The sequence below is a fragment of the Denticeps clupeoides genome, chromosome 5, assembly GCF_900700375.1.
Source record: "Denticeps clupeoides chromosome 5, fDenClu1.1, whole genome shotgun sequence".
NCBI lineage: Eukaryota > Metazoa > Chordata > Actinopteri > Clupeiformes > Denticipitidae > Denticeps > Denticeps clupeoides.
In genome coordinates this window covers 13327388-13351425 of record NC_041711.1, presented here as the reverse complement: position 1 = coordinate 13351425, position 24038 = coordinate 13327388, and the positions used below count along the sequence as shown (strand labels likewise).

Below are 24038 nucleotides of genomic sequence, written 5' to 3'. Positions count from 1 at the left end.
CAGTGGGCAGCCATGACAGGCGCCCGGGAAGCAGTGTGTGGGGACGGTGCTTTTCTCAGTGGCACCTCAGTGGATCGGGATTCGAACCGGCAACCTTCTGATTATGGGGCCACTTCCGGGTCCACTAGGCCTCCACCGCTGATCAATAATCCATCAAAGTGATTGAGACACCATCTGGCTGAGACCATAACTGCCAACTGATGGGGGAAATTGGGCATGGAAAAAATGAACAGTGAACAAGGTCTTCTGCCAAAGAACATACAAAGAACATGGCCATGCAAGAACATTTTATGGTCCAGTCATTGGTCCATGATCCAGTCCGTTTCACACCAGCTGGCCGTGCTAAACCAAACAATACACATTCCTTGGCTCTACTAGAACATGGCAAAAGTCAAAGCAGTCCTCTGCAAATGTCTAACAGTAATACTCCATGAGCAGGTTTCTCTGTGACGTTCCATCTTGGCCCAATACTTGCTCATTGTGGCCAGCTTTCCACTTCTGTCATCAGTGCTTCTTCATTTTGCAGCCACTTGATGATTCCCATGGGTGGTTTCATGCCACAGAATGCACCTTCCCAAATTCTCCCACACCACTCCACTGCTATGCTCCCCCTACCGGTTTCCTGCAGCTGCCTGTATTAGATTCAAAATACTGCTGCTGGTCTACAAAGCCATGGGTCAGAAGCCTCCTACATCAGATCTCTCACCACTCCTCGCTCTGCACGTCGATCTGTCCGATCCTCCAGAACTGCTCCACTGCTACACAAGAAAAGCAGTCATCTAGTCTCTCCTCTGTCTCGGGTCCAATGTGGTGGAATGATGCTTCATTAGATGTTTGAATAGCTGAGTCAATAAGACTAAAATCTTCCTTTTAGGAAATACTTAGATTAAAAGGGTTTCTATGATGGACATTTTAAAGCACTCATGTAGAGCGTCTGCCAAATGCAGCGTTCAGCTGATAATAGTGTCAGGATTTCACCACTAGATGACAGTATTGCCAAGCCAATACTTTTTAATGTCATCTTCTTCAACTGATTTGGTGATACCTTCAGTTTCACCAAATTATAAAATTTTATGTAAAAAAGAAAAACCTCAATTTGTAGACAGATTATAGAAGTACAATAGCTTTCACACATTAAGCATGTTGTGAATGCAGGAGCTTGTGCTACCAGGGTCTGAAATATCCCTACTGCACACATCAATAAACTCATAAACATCAGTCAATATCAATACCAGTTTTAAATCAGGAAGATGTGACTATGAAGTAGATATAGCAGCAGCTTCTGCAGGTGATTTATGAATGGAGCGAAGGAATGCACAACCCATCTTTCTGTCCCCCTCCCTCTCCATCATCACGGCACCATGCAAACCCGAGAGCTCTGGCAACACACTAAAAGCAGGTTCCCCGTTTCCTGAGCCGTCAATAATCCTGCTCATCAAAGTACCCAGTTCAGACATGCACAGCTCTGAAGTCTTCATCATCTCCAGGATTCCTGCATCTCACGGAGAGGGACGTTTAAAAGTTTAATCACCAGTTTTTATCATCAAAGACTGAAATAACCTTCCATTGCCTCTACTGCTGCCACACGATGGGAAATGCTGAGTTCCACAGAGCAAATATCTTTTATTTCTTCTTTTCTATACTCAGCTCTAGAGTCAGTGTATACACTTTATTAACATATGTGCAATTATTTCAATTAGTTAAATCCACAAATTGTCTAATTGATTCATCACTGTATTGTGACCTATGAAGGACAAATGTATATAACCTCCAGAAAAAACAAACGACCATAGAGGGAATTACGACTAAATCACCCTTTAAACCGGCTGTATGTGAGAATTGTTGAAGTGCAAAAGGTAGAAGACAAGCATCAAATACAATACAAAAGGGTTTATGTCTCATGGTAATGCAATGGGTCTCAGAAAGGCATGTACCAAATAATATATGCACGACATTAAAGGATTAATCACCTTCACTTTCTGATCTAAAGTTTAGCTCGAAAACTCTCCTGTAACCATGCTGAATAAAACTATAACACATCACTCTGCCTGTGTGTGTGTGAGAGAGTGGGCTGGAACTGCATTTTCTGAAAGGACTTTTTCAGTCTTCATTCTTACAGAATTTTACAGCCAGTCCTCACTGACCTGACACAGGCAAAGTACCCAGAGGCAGTGGTAACTGTGCACACTGATGGTCTCTCCTTCCTGCCAACCCAGCCCGTTCCTAAACGACTCACAGTCCTACGTCTGTCCATCCCAATATCAGCGTAAGCAGAAAACTCATCTGTCCTCTGCATGACCCCCACTGTCACTGCGCTCAAGCGAATTAATGCTCTTAGATTCGGTCAATTCAGGAAGAGTGGCTCACATACGATGATCCAAACACAACCCAGCGAAGTCATGAGCAAAAAAGCATTTAAAACGGCGTAATGTGTTCAATTATGTACACTTCCATTAATGCATTAATCTTTTTCCATTTGTTCCGCCTTCCCTGGTCAGAGTTCAGATATAAAAGCTGCACATTCCCCCTAAAACATCCATTTCAAAATGATTCTGTTAAAAGACTGACTTGTAATAAATTTTTTTTTTCTGCTCAAAAATGAAGGTCTGGTTATGAAGGGGCAGTGGGTGGCCGAGTGGGTAAGGAAGCGGAAGGTTGCCGGTTCAGATACTAAACCGCCAATGTGCCACTGAGCAAAGTAAGAGCCTGTCATGGCTGCCCACTGCTCAGCAAGGGTGGCGGGTTAAATGCAGATCATTCCTGTTCACAAACTTGCAACATAAAACTCTAGGCATATATACAGTACAGGCCAAAAGTGTATTCCTACCATTCAATGTGTTTTCTTTATTTTCATGACCATTTTACATTGGTAGATTCTCACTGAAGGCATCAAAACTATGAATGAACACATGTGGAGTTATGTACTTAACAAAAAGAAGGTGAAATAACTGAAAAAATGTTTTATATTCTAGTTTCTTCAAAATAGCCGCCCTTTGATTACTGCTTTGCACTCTTGGCATTCTCTCGATGAGCTTCAAGAGGTCGTCACCTGAAATGGTTCTCCAACAGTCTTGCAGGAGTTCCCAGAGGTGTTTTGCACTTGTTGGCCCCTTTGCCTTCACTCTGCGGTCCAGCTCACCACAAACCATCTCGACTGGGTTCAGGTCCGGTGACTGTGGAGGCCAGGTCTCCACTTTTTGTTAAGTACATAACTCCACATGTGTTCATTCATAGTTTTGATGCCTTCAGTGAGAATCTACCAATTTAAATGGTCATGAAAATAAAGAAAACACATTGACTGAGTGTCCGGGATCCTCTCAGAGATTCTCTCTGCTGTGATCAGGGAAGTGCTTTCGCTCCCTGAAGTCCAACACAGAGAGAATGAGGAGGAGCTTCTTCCCGCAGGCTGTCCGAGCTCTCAACAACAACAGTACATAGAACTCCAGCACTTTCACCTTCAATCACTCTGGACTCCTTGCACAAAATCTTTACTGCTCTTTTTTTAAACATTGTCTTTCACTCATTTGCACACCTTCACCCTACCAGTTACACATATTTTATGTTAAAGACGTAAAAGTGTAATATTTGGTTATGTTTGCAATATTTGCATATTGGTTCATTGTATACTTGCAACATTTGCAATACTGTGGTCTGTAGCAGTCGCAAAAATCATTTCACTGCATATCATACCGTGTATGACTATGTATGGGACAAATAAAAATTTGAATTTGAATTTAGATTTCACGTGTTTCTTCACTTTAGGGGCAGCCCTTGTTTGGTAGGATCATGACACGACTACAACAGAGATCACGTTCGTGATGTTCCCTGACAGCCCCATGAACAGCGTGCATCGGGAGCAGAGACAAGAGAGAGAAATGCAGGAGGAAGGGAGGACGTGTAAGCTGTGCTACACTTGCATGTACTGACAGGAGGGGAATTCAACCGCCCAGAATGAGGGAGTAGGGTGCGTCTATCAATGCCATCATTAATCCATCATTAAAACATCATTAAAGTTCATCTTCTGGACGATACGGCTGGAGGGTACTTAGTCCCTCTCCCATAAACAAATAACTAGCAAGTAGTCCTTACTTGTTTTTATTTTTGATTTTTATGAATCTGTCATGATTTCTGCACCTCCACAGCGCCCACAGCTGCCGACCCGGAAGTAGACGGCGCAGCAGCGCGCTGGAAAAATCTTGCCTGTGGTTTTGTGTGTGCAGGTTCAGGTCGGCATTTAAAGTGTTAATTGTCTGGCAGATGTACAAGGCTTAAGCGTTCAAGGAATGTGTGTGCATCAGCACAGGATCTCGGTCTGTACTCCACTGTTTGTGCCAAAATATCTGAAGCCGATGGATTCGAGAGAGGCTTCCCATTGTCAGTGAGCCACAAGGAACGGAAGGGAGATGCAGGAAGATGGATTCTCCAGCCCTCCTCACTCGTCTGTCGACCCATCATTACGAGTGTCCTGACACTGTTTTTACTGAGTGACGGATACACCGCCCCAGGGCGCAGCCCCGTTCCCGGTCCCTGTGTCATGAATTCCAACGGGGCGAAGAGACAACAATGCGGAAAAGTGCAGAAACCGCTGGAATGGGTTTAAAGGAATTTCCTCTCGAGCTTTTGCCATTGTGCTCTATTCAGTGCTCGAAATGCATAACCTGAACGGACGCCACACTGAGTTGGCCTAAACTGTATCTATATGATCAATAGCTACATTACACTGTACCTATTGATCAGATAGAGAGTTACATATCAAAGATAGTTACTTTGACTTTATGCTTATAGGATGCATAAGTATGTGTGTGTGTGTGAGAGAGAGAGAGAGAAAAAGGGGTGGTGCAAAAGTGCCTTTCCTGTCACACATTTTCAAAGTCAGCTAAAACACAGATCTGCTCAGAGCTGGCTGTCACTAACAAAAAGATGGAGAGATAGCTGGAGAGAGAGTGGGGGTGGAGGTTTTCAGGTCTTCACATAGATCGGCTGAGACAGCAACATATGCAGGGCTGGCGAACAAGAGCTACAGGCCTCCGCTTAGATGCACACACACACACACACACACACACACAGCATTATAACACAGTGCAGAGCAGTAATGTTCATCATAAGACCAACATTGTAAAAGCTGCAGCAGTTTTACTGTGTCGGCGGGAACGATCCCGTCTGTGATGATGATCCGTTCTGAGATGCGGGATGTGCGCGGCGTACAGAGCAGACAGGACGTCCGTTACCATCACGGAGCTCGCGGCAAGATAATTTGATACTCGGTGTAATTACAGATAAATGAATGAATCTGTTTAATGGTTGGTTTGGCACAGCGGGTGGAAAGCTGCTGACGGACAGACAGGGCCTGGTAGAAAACGTGATATAAAACGTGGTTTTGGTTTTGTTTGATGGATTCTACTCTGGCGGCGCGGCAAGAGTGACCACATGCCCACATTTGTCATCTAAAATTATCACATACACACCTTCTTCCTCTGCGTCACTCTCACACACACACACACACACACACACACACACACACACGTACAGATGAAGGAATTCGTTTTATGGAACACGCTCTAAGGAAAGTGTGCTGTCAAATTAAATTACGGATCTTTTTTGGTGTCCTGTCCTCAAGCTGATGTTTTCCCGTCTCCGTCCTGAGCTCCGGCTCAGTCACACTCCGAGAAGGGACGGGTGGAGTGGAGAGATGACTGAACTTCACCTCGCCTTATTCCGATCTCGGTGGAAAGGACTAGCCGCGATTCCTTCAACAGTGCACAGAGCGCACTGCTGCTTACCACCTGTTGCACCACCCGCGGAGACTGTGGTGTACCCGTCTCTGCACCTGATCCACGGTTCCCCCGAGGAGACTTTCTGAGACTTTCATCCTTCTGAGGCTGCAACTGAAAAAGAAAAAAAACCATCTGAAGCCTCCTTCAGCTGCAGGCCGAAACCTCATCCTTCTTTTCCCCGGCCAGAGCATCTCAAGATGCGAGATGATCATTAGGCTGCAGACAGGCCTCACGTTCACCTGTCTTCACCCAGTCTTGGTCTGTTGATGCACATGCTGATGCAGCTTGTCCCTGCTTATGACACGAACACCTCCTTCACACACCTTAATACTGGATTCTGGAAAAGCATCAATGGGTTCAAAATTTGTTGAAATTGACAAGTCATGAATTATAGATTTTTTTTATTTAGGACATTCAGGCCTGTTGTAGAGGGTTACACCTTAATTAAAAAAAAAGCGAAGTGATGTGATCGTCATTGTGAAACACTGCAGCACAGCACACGGTGACACAACAAAATGTGTCCTCTGCTTTTAACCCTTTTTAACCCTTTCACCCTTGGTGGGCAGTGGTGGATCGGGATTCGAACCGCCAACCTACATATTACGGGGCCACTTCCTAAACCGATAGGCCACCACTGCCCCATTTATGCACCTATTGACAACAAAATAGGTTGTCCTTCTAGAAGGTTTTCCTCTGTCTACAGGGGACCTCTGGAGCGCTGATAGAATGACCATCCGGTTCTATGTCACCTCCCTAAAAAAGGCCCTACTCACTCAGTTTAGGTGGTCAACCAGCTCTAGGAAGATTCCTGGTTGTTTTGAAAATCTTTCACGTACGGAACATGGAGGCCACTCTGCTCATTGGGACCTTCTGTAACCTTCCCCAGATTTGTGCCTGGAGACAATCCTGTCTCGGAGGTCTACAGACAAGTCCTTTGACTTGGTTTATGCTCTCACATGAACTGTCAACTGTGGGACCTTATATGGAAGGTGTGTGCCTTTCCAAATCAGGTCCAATCAACGGTTTATTCCACATATGGTCTCCAATTAAACTGCAGAAACATCTCAAGGATGATCAGGGGAAACAGGATGCATCTGAGTTCAATTTTGAGCTTCATGGCAAAGGCTGTGAATACTTATGTACATGTGCTTTTTCAGATTTTTTAACATTTTTAATAAATTTGCCAAAACCTCAAGTAAACAACTTTTTTCATTATGGGGGGTTGTGTGTAGAATTCAGAAGAAAAAAAGAATTTGATCAATTTTGGAATAAGGCTGTACCAAAACAAAATGTGGAAGTAGTGATGCACTGTGAATCCTTTCCAGATGAACTGTAAGTAACTTTGCTGACATTCCTAAGCCTAACGTTGCTGCTAAACCAGCTAACTTAACAGAACGTTCATGTTTTCACATCTTTGAGAACGCACACTCAGCACACATCCACACAGGATCTCAACGTGTGTCACATGAAGTTATTCATATTTTGTGTTGATAATCTTTTGGCCTTCTACAGGTGCTCTGCAGGCCTCTCCCCTTCAAGAAAACCCGGTCAATAACCGAGTGCGTCTCCTGCTCTGGCAGCAGCTGTTGTGGTAAAACCTTTGGAATGAATGCGTCTGTTCTCGCGCCCTGTTCATGGGGCCCGACTGTTATGCGCCGCTGTTGTCAGGATCATTAAGTTAGTGTTTCCCTAACTGACAATTTGATTACGGACGCCGGCAATTCGACGAAAGGCCATTTTCTCCAACCGTGTGAGTCAGTGTATGTGTGGGTATGTGTGTGTTGGCCCTTTGTCTTAAGCTGTTTCTGGTCAGAGAGTGTCAGACGGATAAAAAAAATGTAACAGAAGCTAAACGAGGCATGAAAGTGGATTTCCTGTCATTTGGCAGCCGGACTACAGTCGTATCTGTCTGTAGTAGAGGACAAGATGGCCTCAAAACCAATAAAAAAACCCACAAAAACAACAACCAAGAGGCAACCGGAAGGTGAATTATGTCACCGAGAGCTCGCAGCCTGTGGACTGTGTTGACATTTCAATGCCAGACGGACCGAAAAGGAAAGGTTGTTGTCGACAGCGTTTAAACTCTGGAAGCGAAACTTGTTTATCTCAATTTAAAAAAAGACACGAATGTTCGAAATTCGCATGAAATTCAAATGTCCTTTCTACTTTGATGTAAAGGCAACATCCCAATTTGTAGCTCAGCGCGATAAACCCTTCAGCCCTTGATGAGGAGAATCGCATTCGTATCATGTTTGTTATCGTGTGAATGATCTCCATGGATACCGCCTCCCCCCCGGCGCTTACATGACTGACGCATGTTTCTGCGCGATCCACCGCCGGCTGCAGACAGTGAAGGTGACCGGGGGTGACAGCTGACCAGCTCTCGTCAGGAAGGTTTCCGGTGTGATGCAGCTGCTCCGTGGGCCACCCACGTCTGGAGAAGTTCTAATCATGATGAATTACACGGCCACGCCCGTGACGTGCACTTTCACAGATGCTGTCAGCTGCCAAAACTCCGCTTCAAAAATGCCATTTCCAGCCAATAGGCTTAAACTGAACCAACCTCCATATTGGTCCAACCTCCATATTCTTCTCCTTGTCACCGTACCCGAGTCTTCACTACTCAAAGTCTCGCGGTCCTTCTCACAAAACTGAATTCATTCCAGTCAGAATATAAAAGCACATTTGAAAAAAACAATGTGCATCATTGTGTGTTGTAGTTGAAAAGTTTCCTCTCTGCCGTTGGAGAACGTCGTGCTGGAAGCCGCGGACGTTGAGATGATTACCAGAGACAGCTCATTATTTTGGTAAAAAAAAAGCGCCACTTTCCCCGAGCGAGGGGAGGCAGACGGGTCTCAGCTGTGTCCCCGGCGCCTGGGGACTACTGGCGGCGTCTTGTGCCTGTCGGCTCCCTGAAGAGACACGGCTGAGTTGATGGGTTGGCGACGCCGGCGACTGACCTTGTGAAACTGCATTTCAAAACATAATTAACGATTTATGGGTTCAGGAGGTGATCTTGGTGATTAAATCCATGACAAAGCAGCCCCACCATCCGCCGATCACACTCGCACACTCTTAAAACACACACACACAAACCATAGAGTAATTAAGAGCAGGAGTGGGATGATGTGTAATTAACATCATGCAAAATGAAAAGCCTGTGATCATTTCTCTTTTTACTAAAGCATGTTCTCCAGACCATTCCGCAGCATCAGAGTGTCTCTTTATTTTGCGTAAGACACAGCCGTTAGCAGTCTGTACGTGCAGTTGGTGCGGCCATTTCCCGTCCATCTTTCCATAGCTTTTCCCCAGTTTTTGCACTTTCAATGTTTGGATTTATTTGTGTTAAAAGAGTTGATTATCACCGAGCCGAATCGAGGGATTGTGTCTGACCGCCACAGCCGCGCCACCTGCAAGCGCGGGGGGCAAAAAGCCCGGGCCCAGCATGCAGAATCCACCCCCCCCATTCAAATATTCCTCATGAATCCCAAATGGCTTTCCGCCATTCCTTTCTACTGCCCCCTTTAAAATATTTTCTCCCATCTGTCAACAACAAAGAAAGGACTGTTTGTCTACCTCTGTCTCTCTCTCTCATTATATATACACACACACACACACACATATGTGTGTATGTGTACAGTATATATATATATACATCTATATATATATATATGTGTGTGTGTATATGTACAGTATATATATATATACTGTATGTGTGTGTGTGTGTGTGTGTGTGTGTGTGTGTGTGTGTGTGTATGTATATACCACCTATATATACACACATGTACAGTACAGGCCAAAAGTTTGGACACACCTTCACATTCAATGTGTTTTCTTTATTTTCATGACCATTTGCATTGGTAGATTCTCACTGAAGGCATCAAAACTATGAATGAACACATGTGGAGTTATGTACTTAACAAAAAAAAAAGGTGAAATAACTGAAAACATGTTTTATATTCTAGTTTTTTCAAAATATCCACCCTTTGCTCTGATTACTGCTTTGCACTCTTGGCATTCTCTCGATGAGCTTCAAGAGGTTTTTTTTTTTTTACTGTATACTGGTCCAGAAATATACCTTTTGGCAAATTAGATGTGGTGCAGCATTTTTTGTATACGACCAATTAAACGAGTTTGTTTCAAGACTGTCGAATGGGTAGACGGTGAGATCGAATGGAATATAAATATCGCATCGTGAGAAATATCGTATGTTATCGCGCCGCCCCCGACAGCACCAGAACAGACCTGCCATGTGGCGGCGGGAGGAGGACGCGGGAAGAAGCTCCGAATAAGGCGCGAATCCGCGGGGTCGGTCGGGAGAAAGTTGGGGAGGAGGAGGAGGAGGAAGAGGAGGAGGAGGAGGAGGAGGAGGAGGAGGAGGAAGGGAGAGAGCCGCTCCCCGGCGGGGATTTAATGGAACTTCTCTCGGCGTGAAGCGACGCGCTGCCGCTGTCGCCGCGTCCTCTGCTCGGAACTCCCGCCCGGACCCCGGATGCGCGGCTCGGCCGGTCCGTGACCCGGGTGGCTGCGCCATGGCCGCCTCGGGCGGACCGAGGAGCGGCAAGCTGGACGAGGCGCAGGCGCTGGCGAGGAGCTGCGCCGGGAGACCCGACTTCCTGCCCTGCGACGGGCTCTCCATCTGCGCCACGCACAGCCACGGGAGGTGCTTCAAGCTGCACTGGTGCTGCCACCTGGGCTGGTGTCACTGTGAGTACCGGTCCGGGACTGGGGGTCCCACAAAGTTACCGATCCCGCATCCTGGCGGACCCGGATTCCTCTGCTGAGTATTAAATCGAGTTTTGTGCAGACTGGGTGAAAATTGCTTTGTTCCGGATGGTTTTGGGGCGACAACAAAATTGTACCTAATAAAGGCAGACAGGCTGCTCGAGCCATCATTTTATCGTGAATATGAAACACGTCGTGGTTGGTTATTACAAGTAACAGGAGAACCTCGAGGTCGGAGCCACGTTGTCCAGATGGGGGCGCTCGACCCGCCCGATGCCAGCGGCGGGCTGAATAATTCATTGATTAGGGGATGTATGTATGCAGCCTGTTTAGTGTGTGCAGGATGGGGGGGGGGAGTGGAAATGGTGGGGACGCCCGTCCCCTTCCGTCAGCTCAGGACGGAGACGGCCGGATCGGAGGGAAACTCGCCACGAGAGAAAACACGACCCCGAAAGCCCATCTGATACTCACACAACAGGGGTCTCTGTTAAAATGGCCACACGCCGCCATGTGCCTGTCGACAAGGAGGCAGATTCCTCGGGGAAGCAGCAGTCATCCCCACACGAGTCGAGTGAAATGTTGGCCGAGCACTTTGTCGAGGGGCTTTCGCAAATCCTGGACACTACAGTGACATTTCCATTCACGCGCCATCGTTTAGCGGAGGCGTTTCTTTCTGAGGACCTTACGATAAAGAGCTGGAAGAGCAAGGCGATCATAGAACGGTGGAAATCAATTAGAGCTCCATTTTCCAAGCGTAGCAGAGGAGAAAGTACCCTTAATGTTGGTGAATAATTATTTGTCACCCAGAACACAAGCACAAATGATGTCTTCATAAACAATGTTTTAAATGGGAGGAGCCCCGAGAGATGACTGACAGCTGCCATTTAACCAGACAACCTTATCCAGAGTGACTTACAATCAGTAGTTACAGGGACAGTCCCACCCTGGAGACACTCAGGGTTAGGTGTCTTGCTCAGGGAGGGGTTTGAACCTGGGTCTTCTGGTTCATAGGCGAGTGTGTTGCCCTCTAGGCCACTACCACCCAGTTGAACTGTAACGAATGCAACCAGTCCTGCCAGATGCATGGTTGTTTCAACACAAAACTGTGCAGAAAGGTGCCAAAACACACACCAAACTGCAAAAAGTGTCTTAACATACTGAAATGAGATTTTAGTTCCTCAACACCTATTCTTTTTCAAGCAATTTTTCAGAAAATGAGGAATTCAGAGTCATCCAATCTGGCAACAAGAAGCTCAATTACAGTGTAATTACATTTACATCATTTATCAGACGCCCTTATCCAGAGCAACTTACAATCAGTATTTACAGGGACAGTTTCCCCCTGGAGACACTCAGGGTTAAGTGTCTTGCTCAGGAACACAATGGTAGTAAGTGGGATTCGAACCCGGGTCTTCTGGTTCATAGGCGAGTGTGTTACCCACTGGGCTACTACCACTCTTACAGCTAATTACTGTGAAGATGCAGCCTGTATTGCGATAGTATCGTAGACAATCGTGTTGCATTTGACAATGCGGGAATGTCTCCACTATTGTAATTGCTGGGGGGGCTTCTGTGATTCCCACCTCTAGTATCAGCAGCCTGCTAATATAATAATAACACGGCAGGATGGATTACTGGCTCTGCACACACGCTCTCATTCTGCACCAAGTCGCCATGGTAATTACATGATTATCCTCCGCAATAATGTGGCGGGTGTTTACGAAAGTGCGACCCACACGCGCGTTTTGGTGTGGAAGTGGGACGGAGGGGTGACGACTGAACCGCTTCCCTCTGAGTGATTGGCAGGTCTAAGCATGTGTTTACGCGAGGGAGCGTGTGCATGTGTGTGTGTCCAGTGACTGATGCCGATTAGTGAGACGAGGTAAAGCGAGATATTCCTGAAATCTCTCATTTCCGCCTTCTTCACTTTCATTCATTTCAAGTTGATTCTTTTGCTACGAGTGACAGTTCGTTGTTGTGCAATGTAACTGTCTTCATATTTGTTATTACCTTTAAAAATAAAAAAAAGCAAAATATACACAAACAGATTAATAAAGAAACAGATTAATTAACAATAGCAAATAATCAACAACACTAAGCAAAGAAGCGTAAAATGAAAAGAAACCGAATTGGTCCAAACCCAAATGCAGGTAACATTGAGCGCCACTAATGAAGGAGGAGGCGGAGCTATGCCATCCCCGTTCGTGACATATTGGCACATTTTTAAGTTACTTTCCATGGTAACTAGTTACATTAATACTAAACACAGTTACTAACTAATTACTTTTTTTTTTTAAGCAATGTGCCCAACATATATCATATGCATATATACATGATTGCCAGTGAATATCCCTCAACTGTTGTTATTAAAGCTACATTTACATTTTAATAATGCTATACTACCATGATTCTGGAGGAATTCTTGATTTTGATTGGCCAGATGTCCTTTAATACCATTCATATCCAGTCTGTGCTAGTTTGACTGGGTCAGTTTCCACACAACTGCTTTAACACAGTTATGAAAGCAGGCTAATCAACAAGAAATGGGTCTACGGTAGACTTATTTTCAATATCAGGCCTGTTTTCCATAATGGCAGCCAGTCAGATGGAAATCGAGCGAGTGCACACCAGGGGGTGTGGTCACGTGCCACTTTCCACACACAGCTTGTCATGAAATATCCCATACTTACAACATTTACAAAATCGATGCAGCTTATCTGTACATTTCCGGTCGATACATTCTGCCACGTACATCATTAGAATATTAACGATGACAGGATCTACATTGCGCAGTGGTAGCCATCTGCTGGTGGCCTTCCAGGAATGGTGCTGTAATAATACGCGTTTTTTTTGTAGGCCGAGGGCCTTTTGTCCTTCGCTGGGAACACAAGAGGCATGTTTGCCGAGCTGATTTCTGGACCTAATCAAAAGCAACTGACAGGCTGGACCACAGCTGCGTAGCCGATAAAGCAATCCGAGCGCAACGTTATTTCTACCCTTTTCACGGCCGGCTTCTCTGGCCGGGGGGCTCCGGCGTGGTGATTTGCGCCTAATGGCTTCCGCTTTGGGAATTCCGCTCGGCAGCCGCAAGAAGCCACGCGGCTTGGGGTTCAACCCGAGCGCGGGGAGTACGGAGAGCGCTGGTCTGTAAATGCAGGTATTAAGACTTAATGAAGGAGCGCGAGGAAGATTCACGCGCAGCTGCGCTGGCGGCGAGGGACGCCAAGCCAATCATGGGCGCGTATGGGACGCGCTCCAGAGCCGGTGCCAGCGAGCCGCCTCTGAGGGGTGTGTGTGTGTGTGTGTGTGTGTGTGTCTGGAGAGGAAGTCTCACCTACTGGAGATGTTTACTCCAAAAAAAAACCCGATTAGGCCAGCAGGCAGCCGGCGGTGCCCGGTTCCCTGCGGCGGTTCGTTTTGATGAGTTGGTGTCTTTATTGACCAAATGTCCTTTTATTTCTTGAGCGGGATTTCACTTCTACTTCTGTTTTTTTTTTTTGCTTGGTTGGTCAGCGACAAAATGCCTCACCTAAACTTTGGTCTGGGGCCGAAGGGATTGCGCGCACGCTGTAAAAAGCCAGCCCCGGTAGCCGGTTTTCCCGGCACCCTCATCTGTCAGCGTCAGCGTGAGCCGCAAGGCGCCCCGACAGGAGAGGCTGATTGTGTAATCGGGCAGGCAGCGTGTGGAGAGGAGCGAGGACAACCCAACGACCTCTCGCCTTCTCTCCTGTCTCATCACTAGTTCCTCATTAGAATGTCTTTTTTCTCACCGATTCTAAATTTAAGAAAAGGAGGTGGAGAAAATCAGAGCTTGACAACCCCACTTACTACCATTGTGTCCCGGAGCAAGACACTTAACCATAAGATGCTCCTGGGGGGGACTGTCCCTGTAACTACTGATTGTAAGTTGCCCTGGATAAGGGCGTCTGATAAATGCTGTAAATGTAAATGTAAGTTGAGGAACAGAGAATTAGGACTGAACAATATATCGAAATCAGACCAAATTCTTAATATGGCCGCCAACGAAGATCCAAACATGGAGGTCAGTTAAAGATATCTGCTATGCAAGATATCATGGTGAGGCACCAACAGTATGATGGAAAGAGGCAGGTTGCTCATGTGTGCCGGTCCATTTCCTCACACATATTTTTTATGTGTGTAAGTTGTCCATTCCTGTTTCGTTAGTGAGTGAAGTGATCGTCATTGTGAAACACTGCAGCGCAGCACACGGTGACACAACAAAATGTGTCCTCTGCTTTTAACCATCACCCTTGGTGAGCAGTGGGCAGCCATGACAGGCACCCGGGGAGCAGTGTGTGGGGACGGTGCATTGCTCAGGGGGCCCTCAGTGGCACCTTGGCGGATCAGGATTAGAACCGGCAACCTTCTGATTAATGGCCCGCTTCCTTACCTGCTAGGTCACCACTGCTCCATGAAAGGATCATGTTATTTCCAATTAGTGCTGCACGATTAATCTAATCACAATTGTAATCGTAATCTGTGCGATTACATGAATGCAAAACGTTGCGATTTAAATGATGTACATGGATTGAATCGGCAACATATCACTCATTCTCTCAAAGTTTGCGAGCTGACTGAAGTCTCACTTCAGTCGAATGGGACGTGTTTGGTCACATGACTTTCGATTCGGTTCAATGGAGACCTCAGATTCGTGACTCGCATAGACATATGGGTCAACGTCAACGTCGCCGCCATATTGCGATAGGCTCTGCTGTGGCGTGAAGCATATACATGTCTATGGAGAAAAGTGCATAAAAATGCCTCACTCTTGTGCTACTTGGGGCTGTACAAACCGCTGTACGCTCCAAACCAGATCCCGGGGGATTACATTTCATAGGACAATTGTTTTGAATATATTTGGCCATTATAAAATCCCGTTTTATAAGTCTTAACCTTAGCTTAGCTAGGCTAAGCTAGCGAAGCTATGCATTCCTGTGTTCAAGTCAGCCTCCAAACAACGTTTTGGCTAAACGTAAGACCTATAATTCAAGATTTTATAATGGCCAAATATCAAAACAGTTGTTTAGCCTTACCAGGGTTTGTTGTTCGACAGTAATGTAAAGAGTTTTTTGTGATTAATTCATTTTGTAGAATACTGTATTTTGAAAGCACTGGGCATTTCAAGTTGTTATAAGTAGTTTGTATGTTTCACTTTGAAATTAAACATTTCACTATTAGTAATTTGTATGCGACTTTTCAATGATATACAAGCAAGTACCCTTTATCATATCGCAATCGCATATCGCAATATTGATCTCAATAATTGCAATATGTCTTTTTTCCCCTAATCGTGCAGCTCTATTTCCAATGCATATCTTTTCACAAAATGGGCAGGTTATGAGCCATGTGTTTCTTCCTTCATGATTTCTCACATCTTTCTGAAAGTGTAGGTCATGTCACTTGGTGTCACGGTGTCTGTAGTTCTATTACAGTGGCAAGTTCTCCTTAGGACCCCCTCTGTTCTGTGGGAAAGAGTGAGTTCTTTGTGCAGAACAGGATGTCCTTTGTCCCGTCACACCCATAACGCTCACACACACACACAAAAATCTCCAGCATTCAGAGGTCGGTTAGAAACTTCTTTTTTTCCCCCCACTTGATGATTCAGAATGATGAAGGCGCTGAATAAAACATTCAGTGGAAGCCACAGTGGGCTCACATCTCCAGCGTAAATCCCAGAACATGCACCACAATCAAGAAACACTGATCTCTCTGAAAGGCCACGTCTCCACAGACCTTAGCCACGTCGCTAACGATTCCTAATGATATCCTCACGCACCCTGACATCCAACAGTAAAATATCCGACTTCCAATATCGTCAGCCAACTGATAAATGTAACTGGAGGTGTCACAGTGGGGCAGAGATGGACGGTAACAAAGTAAACTCACCAAATTCAGCATGGCACTGCACGTAAGTAGTTTTCTCACGCTTACTATTTACACACGGGCAAATTTTTCCAATAACTCCACTTCAAAGTCAAACGTCTCTACTGCACTACGTTGTGCTCACAATCGAACGTTGCCTTACCTTTTATAGACGTGGTCTTTTCCCCAAATGGAGATTGATTGCCTTGAGTGTGTCAGACAAATGAATGAAATTCTGTAAGGATTTATGAACTGGACATATGAACTAGGGCTGAAACAATTATTTGAATAACTCGAATGATTCGATTGCAAAAAACATTCGAGGAAATCTATTTGCCTCGAGGCTTCGTTTAATTCATCACCAAAGTCCATCTATTACCGTATCACGCCCACGGAGCTACGCAGTGCGGAGCTACGCAGTGTGGAGCTACGCAGTGCGGAATCATTGTTTTACACGGACTGTTTTAACTGATGCGCATTTCAAAGATTTAAGGAGGCGTGATTTATTGGCGGAAAATTTAGATACCCGTGTGCGTAAAAGGCATAAAATGTCGGAAGTGTGGAACCATTTTACGCTGCGTGGACAATGTAGTGCGGTGTATACACTGTGAAACGGACCTGGCCTACCATAAAAGTACTTCGTCAATACTACAGCACCTTAACCGAAAACATCCTTATGTAAACTGCACTTCTCCAAGCGGACTCGGAGCTTCTACAAGGTGTCGTAATTTTATGATTGCGAACTAACATTAGCGCTTCTTAGAATTTGTTGAACATTACAGTGGCGCAGACTTGCACATGCATTGCACACACATGCACCAATACAAATTCTCTTTCTCTATTTTGCACATAACATTGCACAAAGACAAACATTCTACCTACCTACCTCATCTGGACACACCTGGAAACTGAACTGTATTGTTTAAGTTGGATTATTAATACTTGAATTGTATATTTTCTCTTTATTCTCAGATGGTCTGTAGCTAAGGACTAAAAGTAAGGACAAATAGGCTAAACTATGTTTCTTTTTTTTTATGTACATCATGAATGTTTCACAGAAAGACTGATTAAATTGGCTTAGTTCTGGAGCCAGTAAACCAAAGGTTTTAAGCTTTGATCTAATAAAAGTATTGATTTTGAATATAAAAACTTTTTTTGTGAGGAATAACAGCCAGTTGCTTGCTCATTTTAAGAAGATTTTCTTGTTGCATAGCAAACTATTGATAGAATTGTTTAAAAATGCAAAAGTATGAGTTATCTGATGACCTGATTAATCGATGAAAAAATCAACAGAATACTCGATTCCAAGAATATTCGATAGTTGCAGCCCTAATATGAACCGAAAACTACTATTATTTTTTTGTATTTAAGCTCATTTGAAGACAAAGTGGAATTTAAAATTGATCACTTTTCCTTTTACTGGAGTGAAATTTTCCTTTTTTACTCATGTAACCAGCTTGTGTACTTCATCTGCCACTGCGGGCAGGGACGTTTGTGGTGGAAATCCACCGCCTGCCGCTCATGCGACTTTTTCAGCAGATGCCACTGTCGCACTTAACCTTACAGCTAACCTTCCTGCAGCAGATCTGACGGCTGCTCATATCCTCTCGCTGTGCTTACTGCAAGTTTGGTTTTATTGTGATTTGTTTGGGATTTTTAAGATCTCATTTTCATCTGTCATGCAGATGGATTTTTATACGGCCCTCTTAAGTACTGAGAGTGGACGTGTGCTGTTTCCCAGATGTCAGACCTTCAGAGTGTCAGAACCCAGTTTAATAAAAATGACTTTTTTATTTTTTTTGCTCCCTACTTTCAAATCCTCTTTGCAACTGAGATGTCTTGCGAAATTTGGTGTCCAGGCCACTGCATTGCAGCTTGTGAACATCAGTAGGTGTTCTGTCAAAGAGTCTAATTTTTCATAAAACAGTCCAAACGCAGTGGGCCATACGGTAGGCAAAATATGGAGCTGTACGGTAAATTACACAGTTTTATAACTGGAAAAGTGAAGTGGGTGGGAAAGATTAGCACTCCAGCTAACGTCCTCCTCCTCATGGCTGTGACGTCTTTTGGTAGATGCTCACATGGGAAGTGAAATTAATATGCTGCTGTGGACCTGACAGCCAGGTCTGCACTTTCTGTTCCTGACCAGGGTTGGAGGAGCTTTCCGCTTTGAATAATTTATTATGAGGCCATGGAGAGACCCTCACGACCAGATAGCCACAAGGGAAGTGTCAGACTTAAACACAGGCCTGAGCGCAGCATGCCTTCAGAAGGAGCTGTGGAGATGAATTTTTATATATTAGCAGGCACCCTCCTGGGCCAACAGAACCAGACCTGTCGGTTTGGGGGACGAGCGCACATATGTCCTGCCTGTCAGTCATTTCACACACGGGTGTCACCTGGGCCCAGCCTTGAAATGCTGGGGGTGGATGATGAACAATGAGATATAACAGAGATATGACACTGGTGCGGTGTGTCATAATGAATTATTCATGCGTCTTGAGTTGAACCCTGCAGTTCAGATCGGCTCGGTCTATTTTTGGCGTCTATAAGCGGCTGTAAGCTCTATACAGTGCACACAGCGGCCACACTGATGCGGTAAATGGGTCCAAAGAGACGGCCATGTTGGGTTGTGCATCATTTGGAAACGATTGACTGTGAAATGGCCACGGAGAATGTGAATGGAATGAAGATCCGAGATGTGTTGATTGACAGGGGTACATAGTGTAATTCCCACTCCCGATCTTTAGCATTAATGGAGATGGCAACGAAACGCACTGACAGGTGAAAGAAAGGAGGGTAGATGGAGGATGAGTGTGAGCGGAGGAATCAAAGAGCCCAAATCTATGCTGTTTCTGCTGCTTGAAGGCGGATGGCAGCGGGGAACTCCTGTCGGAGAGCAGTGAGGGAGGCACAGTAACCTCCAGTCTCCGCAGGCCTGATGGAAAATCACCCCTTCCAACGCTCTCTTGTGTCCGCCAAAGGTTTGTCTCTGTTTGTCTCTCCATCGCCTCTCTTTGCTGACGTGGAAAGTGTTCACCCAACCACTTACGGGTGCGTGTGCAACCATTCATTTTTACGAGTTAAAAGCTGTGGCCGTTGCCAGTCAAAGACACACACACAGACCTAGACTTGAAAACAGCTACTTCCTTTCCCACTGGGACTTGTGTGGATCGGAGAGCCCCCTGAGGACCCTGCTTACGAATGTCAGGTTGTTTCTGGGAAACCTGGAGTGTGTGTGCCTCAGAAGCAGCAACTTTGCAGTTACACCACAGGGGTTGGATCATTTGCAGGGTGTGGTCTACAAGTCTCCCAGGCTTGTTCATCTCCACCTGTGCATCAGAAGGCATCATCAATTTCAATGGAGCATAAAACAGTCATTTTCTTTATTATTTTATCTTAGCCTGAAGCATTTTAAAAACAGTTTTTCCTCCAATAAAACCAGGGCAATGAATTATGAGACAGGTCAGACTGCCAAGGATTCGTCTCTCAGTCTAGGAAACAAAGGATGCATTTGCGTGCTGCATTTGCATGAGCCTTGAAATTGGGACAATCCACTTATACCATGTCCAGTCTCCAAATGTGCCCTTCTAAAGATTCAGCCCCTGAACACACCAATTGTCTGGGTAGAAGTAGAGACTACCCCGCAGCTGTTGTGAGGGTTGCATCAATCTGCAGTTGTTGTACGTTCAGAGTGCAGCAGTGACACTGGTGTAAAAAAAACAACTTCTTCCACCAACACTCCATACTACCTACTGCCCACTCCATACTACTGTCACAACCATGCTGGCATGACGAGGCAGGTGAACATGGAACATTACATGTTCACCAGAGAATGACACTGGTGAACATGGAACATTACATCCAAGACCTGACGGCGAACAGAAATGAACAGGGCAGCTTTATACATTTTCGACAGGTGAAAACGATTAGGGAACATTACACAGGACAACAGTGAAACTCCGGTCCACTTATTCTTAGGTAACAGTCACCGAACTCACGTTTAAACCCCACCAGCAGTGGTCTGATGAGATAATGCACTGTGAAGATAGCAGTGACAGATGAGTGTTGATACAGGGTAGGTTTTCCTCTTTAATGTACTTTTGGCTTTGTGTAAGATGATGACCATTTTGGTTCTCTGGGTATTCTTGAATTTAGTCAGAAAGGCAAAAAGTATTTACAAGCCACCCATTTCCCTGCCGTACACCCATTCCGCTCCTGTCTCGTTCTTTCTCTTTTGTTGTTCCTGTCCTCGTAACACTCCTCCAACACTCCCACACACTTTCGCTCTTTTATTCCCAGTCTGGACGGGTGATGCCGCTGTGTGGGAGGACTTTTAATTATTCTTTGTCACGGAGACGTCACCTTTCTCATTATCCGGCATACACACACCTGAATCCAAGTGTGACTTGCCTCTGCTTGCTCAGTGGGAATGTGAACGCGGCCCTCATTGGCCTTTCATTTGGAGGCAACACAAAGCCTTTGAGGATAATGCCTGCCAATTACTGGCTGCGAGCAATAGTGTGGATCCTGGAAATAAAAGCAGCTCTCGCTCTGACTGGAAATAGAACGTTGTCGCAGAAGAGCCTGGAAGAAGGTCTTAGGTCGCCCATGCTTCAGGGAACGGGGGGGGTGGCCGGGTTTCAGTATGAAAATAATTGAGTTCTCTGTTGGTTAAAATTCAGAAGAGCAACAGAAAACGATCAATAGTCTTTGGCACTCAAGATTCCTCCGCATCTGATGTCACTTGACTTTCGGCTGTTTGAAGCAAATGTGTCCCTCTCTGCACCCTCACTGCTCTCAGTTTTGCCTTATGGGACCTGTAGTTTAATGTAATTTAAAGACACGACGGGGCTAACAACTGTAACTAAGAGGCAAATCTACTGTAGCCGAAGCCATAGACAATTCTAAAATACGGTCACAATGTTTTGATGGGGCTCCACAAACAAGCGGTGGTAGTAGCCTAGTGGGTAACACACTTGCCTATGAACCAAAAGACCCGGGTTCGAATCCCACTTACTACCATTGTGTCCCTGAGCAAGACACTTAACCCTAAGTTGCTCCAGGGTGACTGTCCCTGTAACTACTGATTGTAAGTCGCTCTGGATAAGGGCGTCTGATAAATGCTGTAAATGTAAACAAGCCTCAACCCTTTTTACAGTAGTCTTCTGTGTGGATTTGTTCAAAATGGATTTTTCTAATGCTTCTCTTCTGCTACTTCTGCAGGTAAATATGTGTACCAGCCGATGACGACCGTCTGCCACCTACCCAGCACCCCTGTGCCCGCCTCCCCTACAAGCTCCACCAACACCATTGACTTGTCCTCTTCTCTGGCCGAGCGCTTCCTCAGGAACGCCCCTGCGTTCCAGGCTCCACCCTGCCCCGAGTCTCCAAAGTTCTGTGTCATTGCTGACCTCTTCATCGATGACTACATCGTCAAGCGCATCAATGGGAAGATGTGTTATGTGCAGAGACCACTTCCTCCGGCCCTGACAGGACCCCAGCAGCCTCGGCACCCACTTCAAGCCCATTCACAGCGCCCCCAAGAGCAGAAGCCCCCTCAGGCGGCACACGACGGGGTCGCACATCCACCCCAACTGAACAAGGCCTCGGCGCCAAAAATGGACCAGTGTTCCTCGCCGTCCAGCTCAGAGGACTCTGGGATTAATGCGCTGGGTCTGCACTACACCGAGTCCTGTGAGGAAGACTCCTGTGAGGAGGAAGAGGAAGAGGATGAGGAAGACGAGCTGAGCAGCGATGAAGACTCCAGCCCCACCAGTTTATGGGGTCAGGACGAGTGCACAGTGCTCTCACCCTCCAAATCTGCCATAGAGATTATTGAGAATATTGAGACAACTGTCTGACAACACATTGTCTCCAACACAACTCACACAATGCAAGTAACACAAGAAACACCCTGCTTAGTCCCTGCCTCCTCTGACAACTCACACTGCCCAGTGACCAAGGAAACCATTTCTGGGCTTTGTGGGACAACCAGTTATGAAATCCTCTTTCCCATTTGCCATCTTGCACTGTTCCAAGCATGGAAAATGGCACCAGACAGAAGAAGAAATCCTCACACGCGCCTTCAGCCCACAAGAGAACTGAATTACTTTTCATTTAGAGCATCAGAAAAGAGAGCTGACGCAAGAAAGGGATGGATGGGGTGAAATAAAAACGAGCGAGAGAAGCAGGGCGGGAACGAGGGATGGGGAGGAGGGTTCAACCCTCCTGCGATCGGGTTACATCTGAACAGTGGCTAAATCATGAATGAGGATGGGAGACGGTAATGAAGCGTTATGATGAAACAGGGCTGAAGCCCAAAGCTGAGTCCTCAGCCTCCTCTATCCCGGTTCTCCAGGCCTCAGCCAGACGGGCGGGGGATGCAGTACGAACACTGAGCGAGGGGGTGCGGGCACCATGACCCGCCCACTGTGCCAGCGTCTCTGCAGCCTTTCGCAGTAGGGCAAAGCTTTAAGACCTTTTGACAATCGTTTGAAATTAATGTGCTGTACCTCACTGGCCAGATTTTGTTAAGGTGACTGTGGACAGGAAGACTGACCTTTTTGGATGAAGTTATTTTCTGTCAAAAAAGAGACCCTGGAACCTGGAGCTACAATGTCACAGGATGCATATTATGTATTTATAACTCATGAAGACTGCATGGCTAGAGCTCCCAAACAAGCCGTAGCTGAAATCTCTGAGCTTCACTCTACTCACAAGTGGGTGTAAAATCCCAGGGGACCTTGGCGCAGATGCACCTGCATGTGTCTCCCAAGATGGCCGCGCTTTCCCCACAGTGACAACCCTTAGCATCTACCCACCCAGTTGCCCAATAGTTAATAAGCACAGAGCCTTGGCACTGCCTGAGCTGCAGCCTCCATTTTGGAGATGTTGTTTACACAGAGAAAACCAACAGGCCCCCCGACGAATCCCTGAGGGACGCCAGGCAACGTTGTCGTTACTGCGGCTCTGTCTGCGGATGAGTGAATGGGTTTTATTCTCTGTGTTTATTTTTCAGGGACTAATACTGTAGCTGTAAACCTGTATCGTAGATACACATGTATCTCATTCACAAGAAAATACCTTTTTCTTATGGCATCAATTATTGCTAACTTATCTCTTATTTTTAATATAAACAAACCTAAAGTCTTGAACAAAATGTTTGCGCGCTTTATTTCTCAAACTGGTGTTTCCTGGAAGTCTTTTTTTTCAGGGAGTTTGTCCTGTCAATGAATGACAAATTGCACTTGAGGAAATGTACTGCAGGGGCCAGAAAACTGGGTTGGTCTGTGGATAAGCTGCACAATTTAAAAAAGTGTAACCTAATAAATGATTTAATAACAGATTGCGCCCCAGACTGGAAAAAAAGGACACAGATGGTTTGTGATTATGAAAGCAGCTGCTGAAAGCATAAGAGCAGCCAAAAAAAAAAACCACTACTACTATGGAAATCTCTGCCATTGCCATGGTCGACAATTTAGTTGAGTAGACAGAATGAGGTGAATGTTCCATCCATCCATCCATCTTTTATTCCAGTACAGGGTTGTACAGGGTTGCACAAACTCCATGATGCGTCGAATCCTATTTGAACTTTATTGTCATTGTGAGTCTAGTAACCACCTAAGCAGAAGTGCAAAAAAAGGAAAGTGCACA

At 45.7% G+C, this 24038-nt stretch overlaps 1 protein-coding gene across 1 annotated transcript; it reads left to right on the top strand.

The window, feature by feature from the left end:
- Positions 1-10141: 10141 nt before the first annotated feature.
- LOC114790434 (UPF0524 protein C3orf70 homolog A) lies at positions 10142-23539 on the top strand. Its single transcript, XM_028980498.1, has 2 exons — positions 10142-10481; positions 21609-23539. The coding sequence occupies exons 1-2, from the start codon at positions 10307-10309 to the stop codon at positions 22244-22246; spliced, it is 813 nt and encodes a 270-aa protein (XP_028836331.1). The 5' UTR covers positions 10142-10306; the 3' UTR covers positions 22247-23539.
- Positions 23540-24038: the final 499 nt, after the last annotated feature.

What these genes read in the sequence shown, in the direction of transcription:
- LOC114790434 (XM_028980498.1), top strand. Translation starts at nt 10,307, where the DNA reads ATGGCCGCCTCGGGCGGACCGAGGAGCGGCAAGCTGGACGAGGCGCAG. An exon ending in CCACCTGGGCTGGTGTCACT is followed by an intron (nt 10,482 to 21,608) that starts GTGAGTACCGGT and finishes CTACTTCTGCAG; the next exon opens with GTAAATATGTGTACCAGCCG.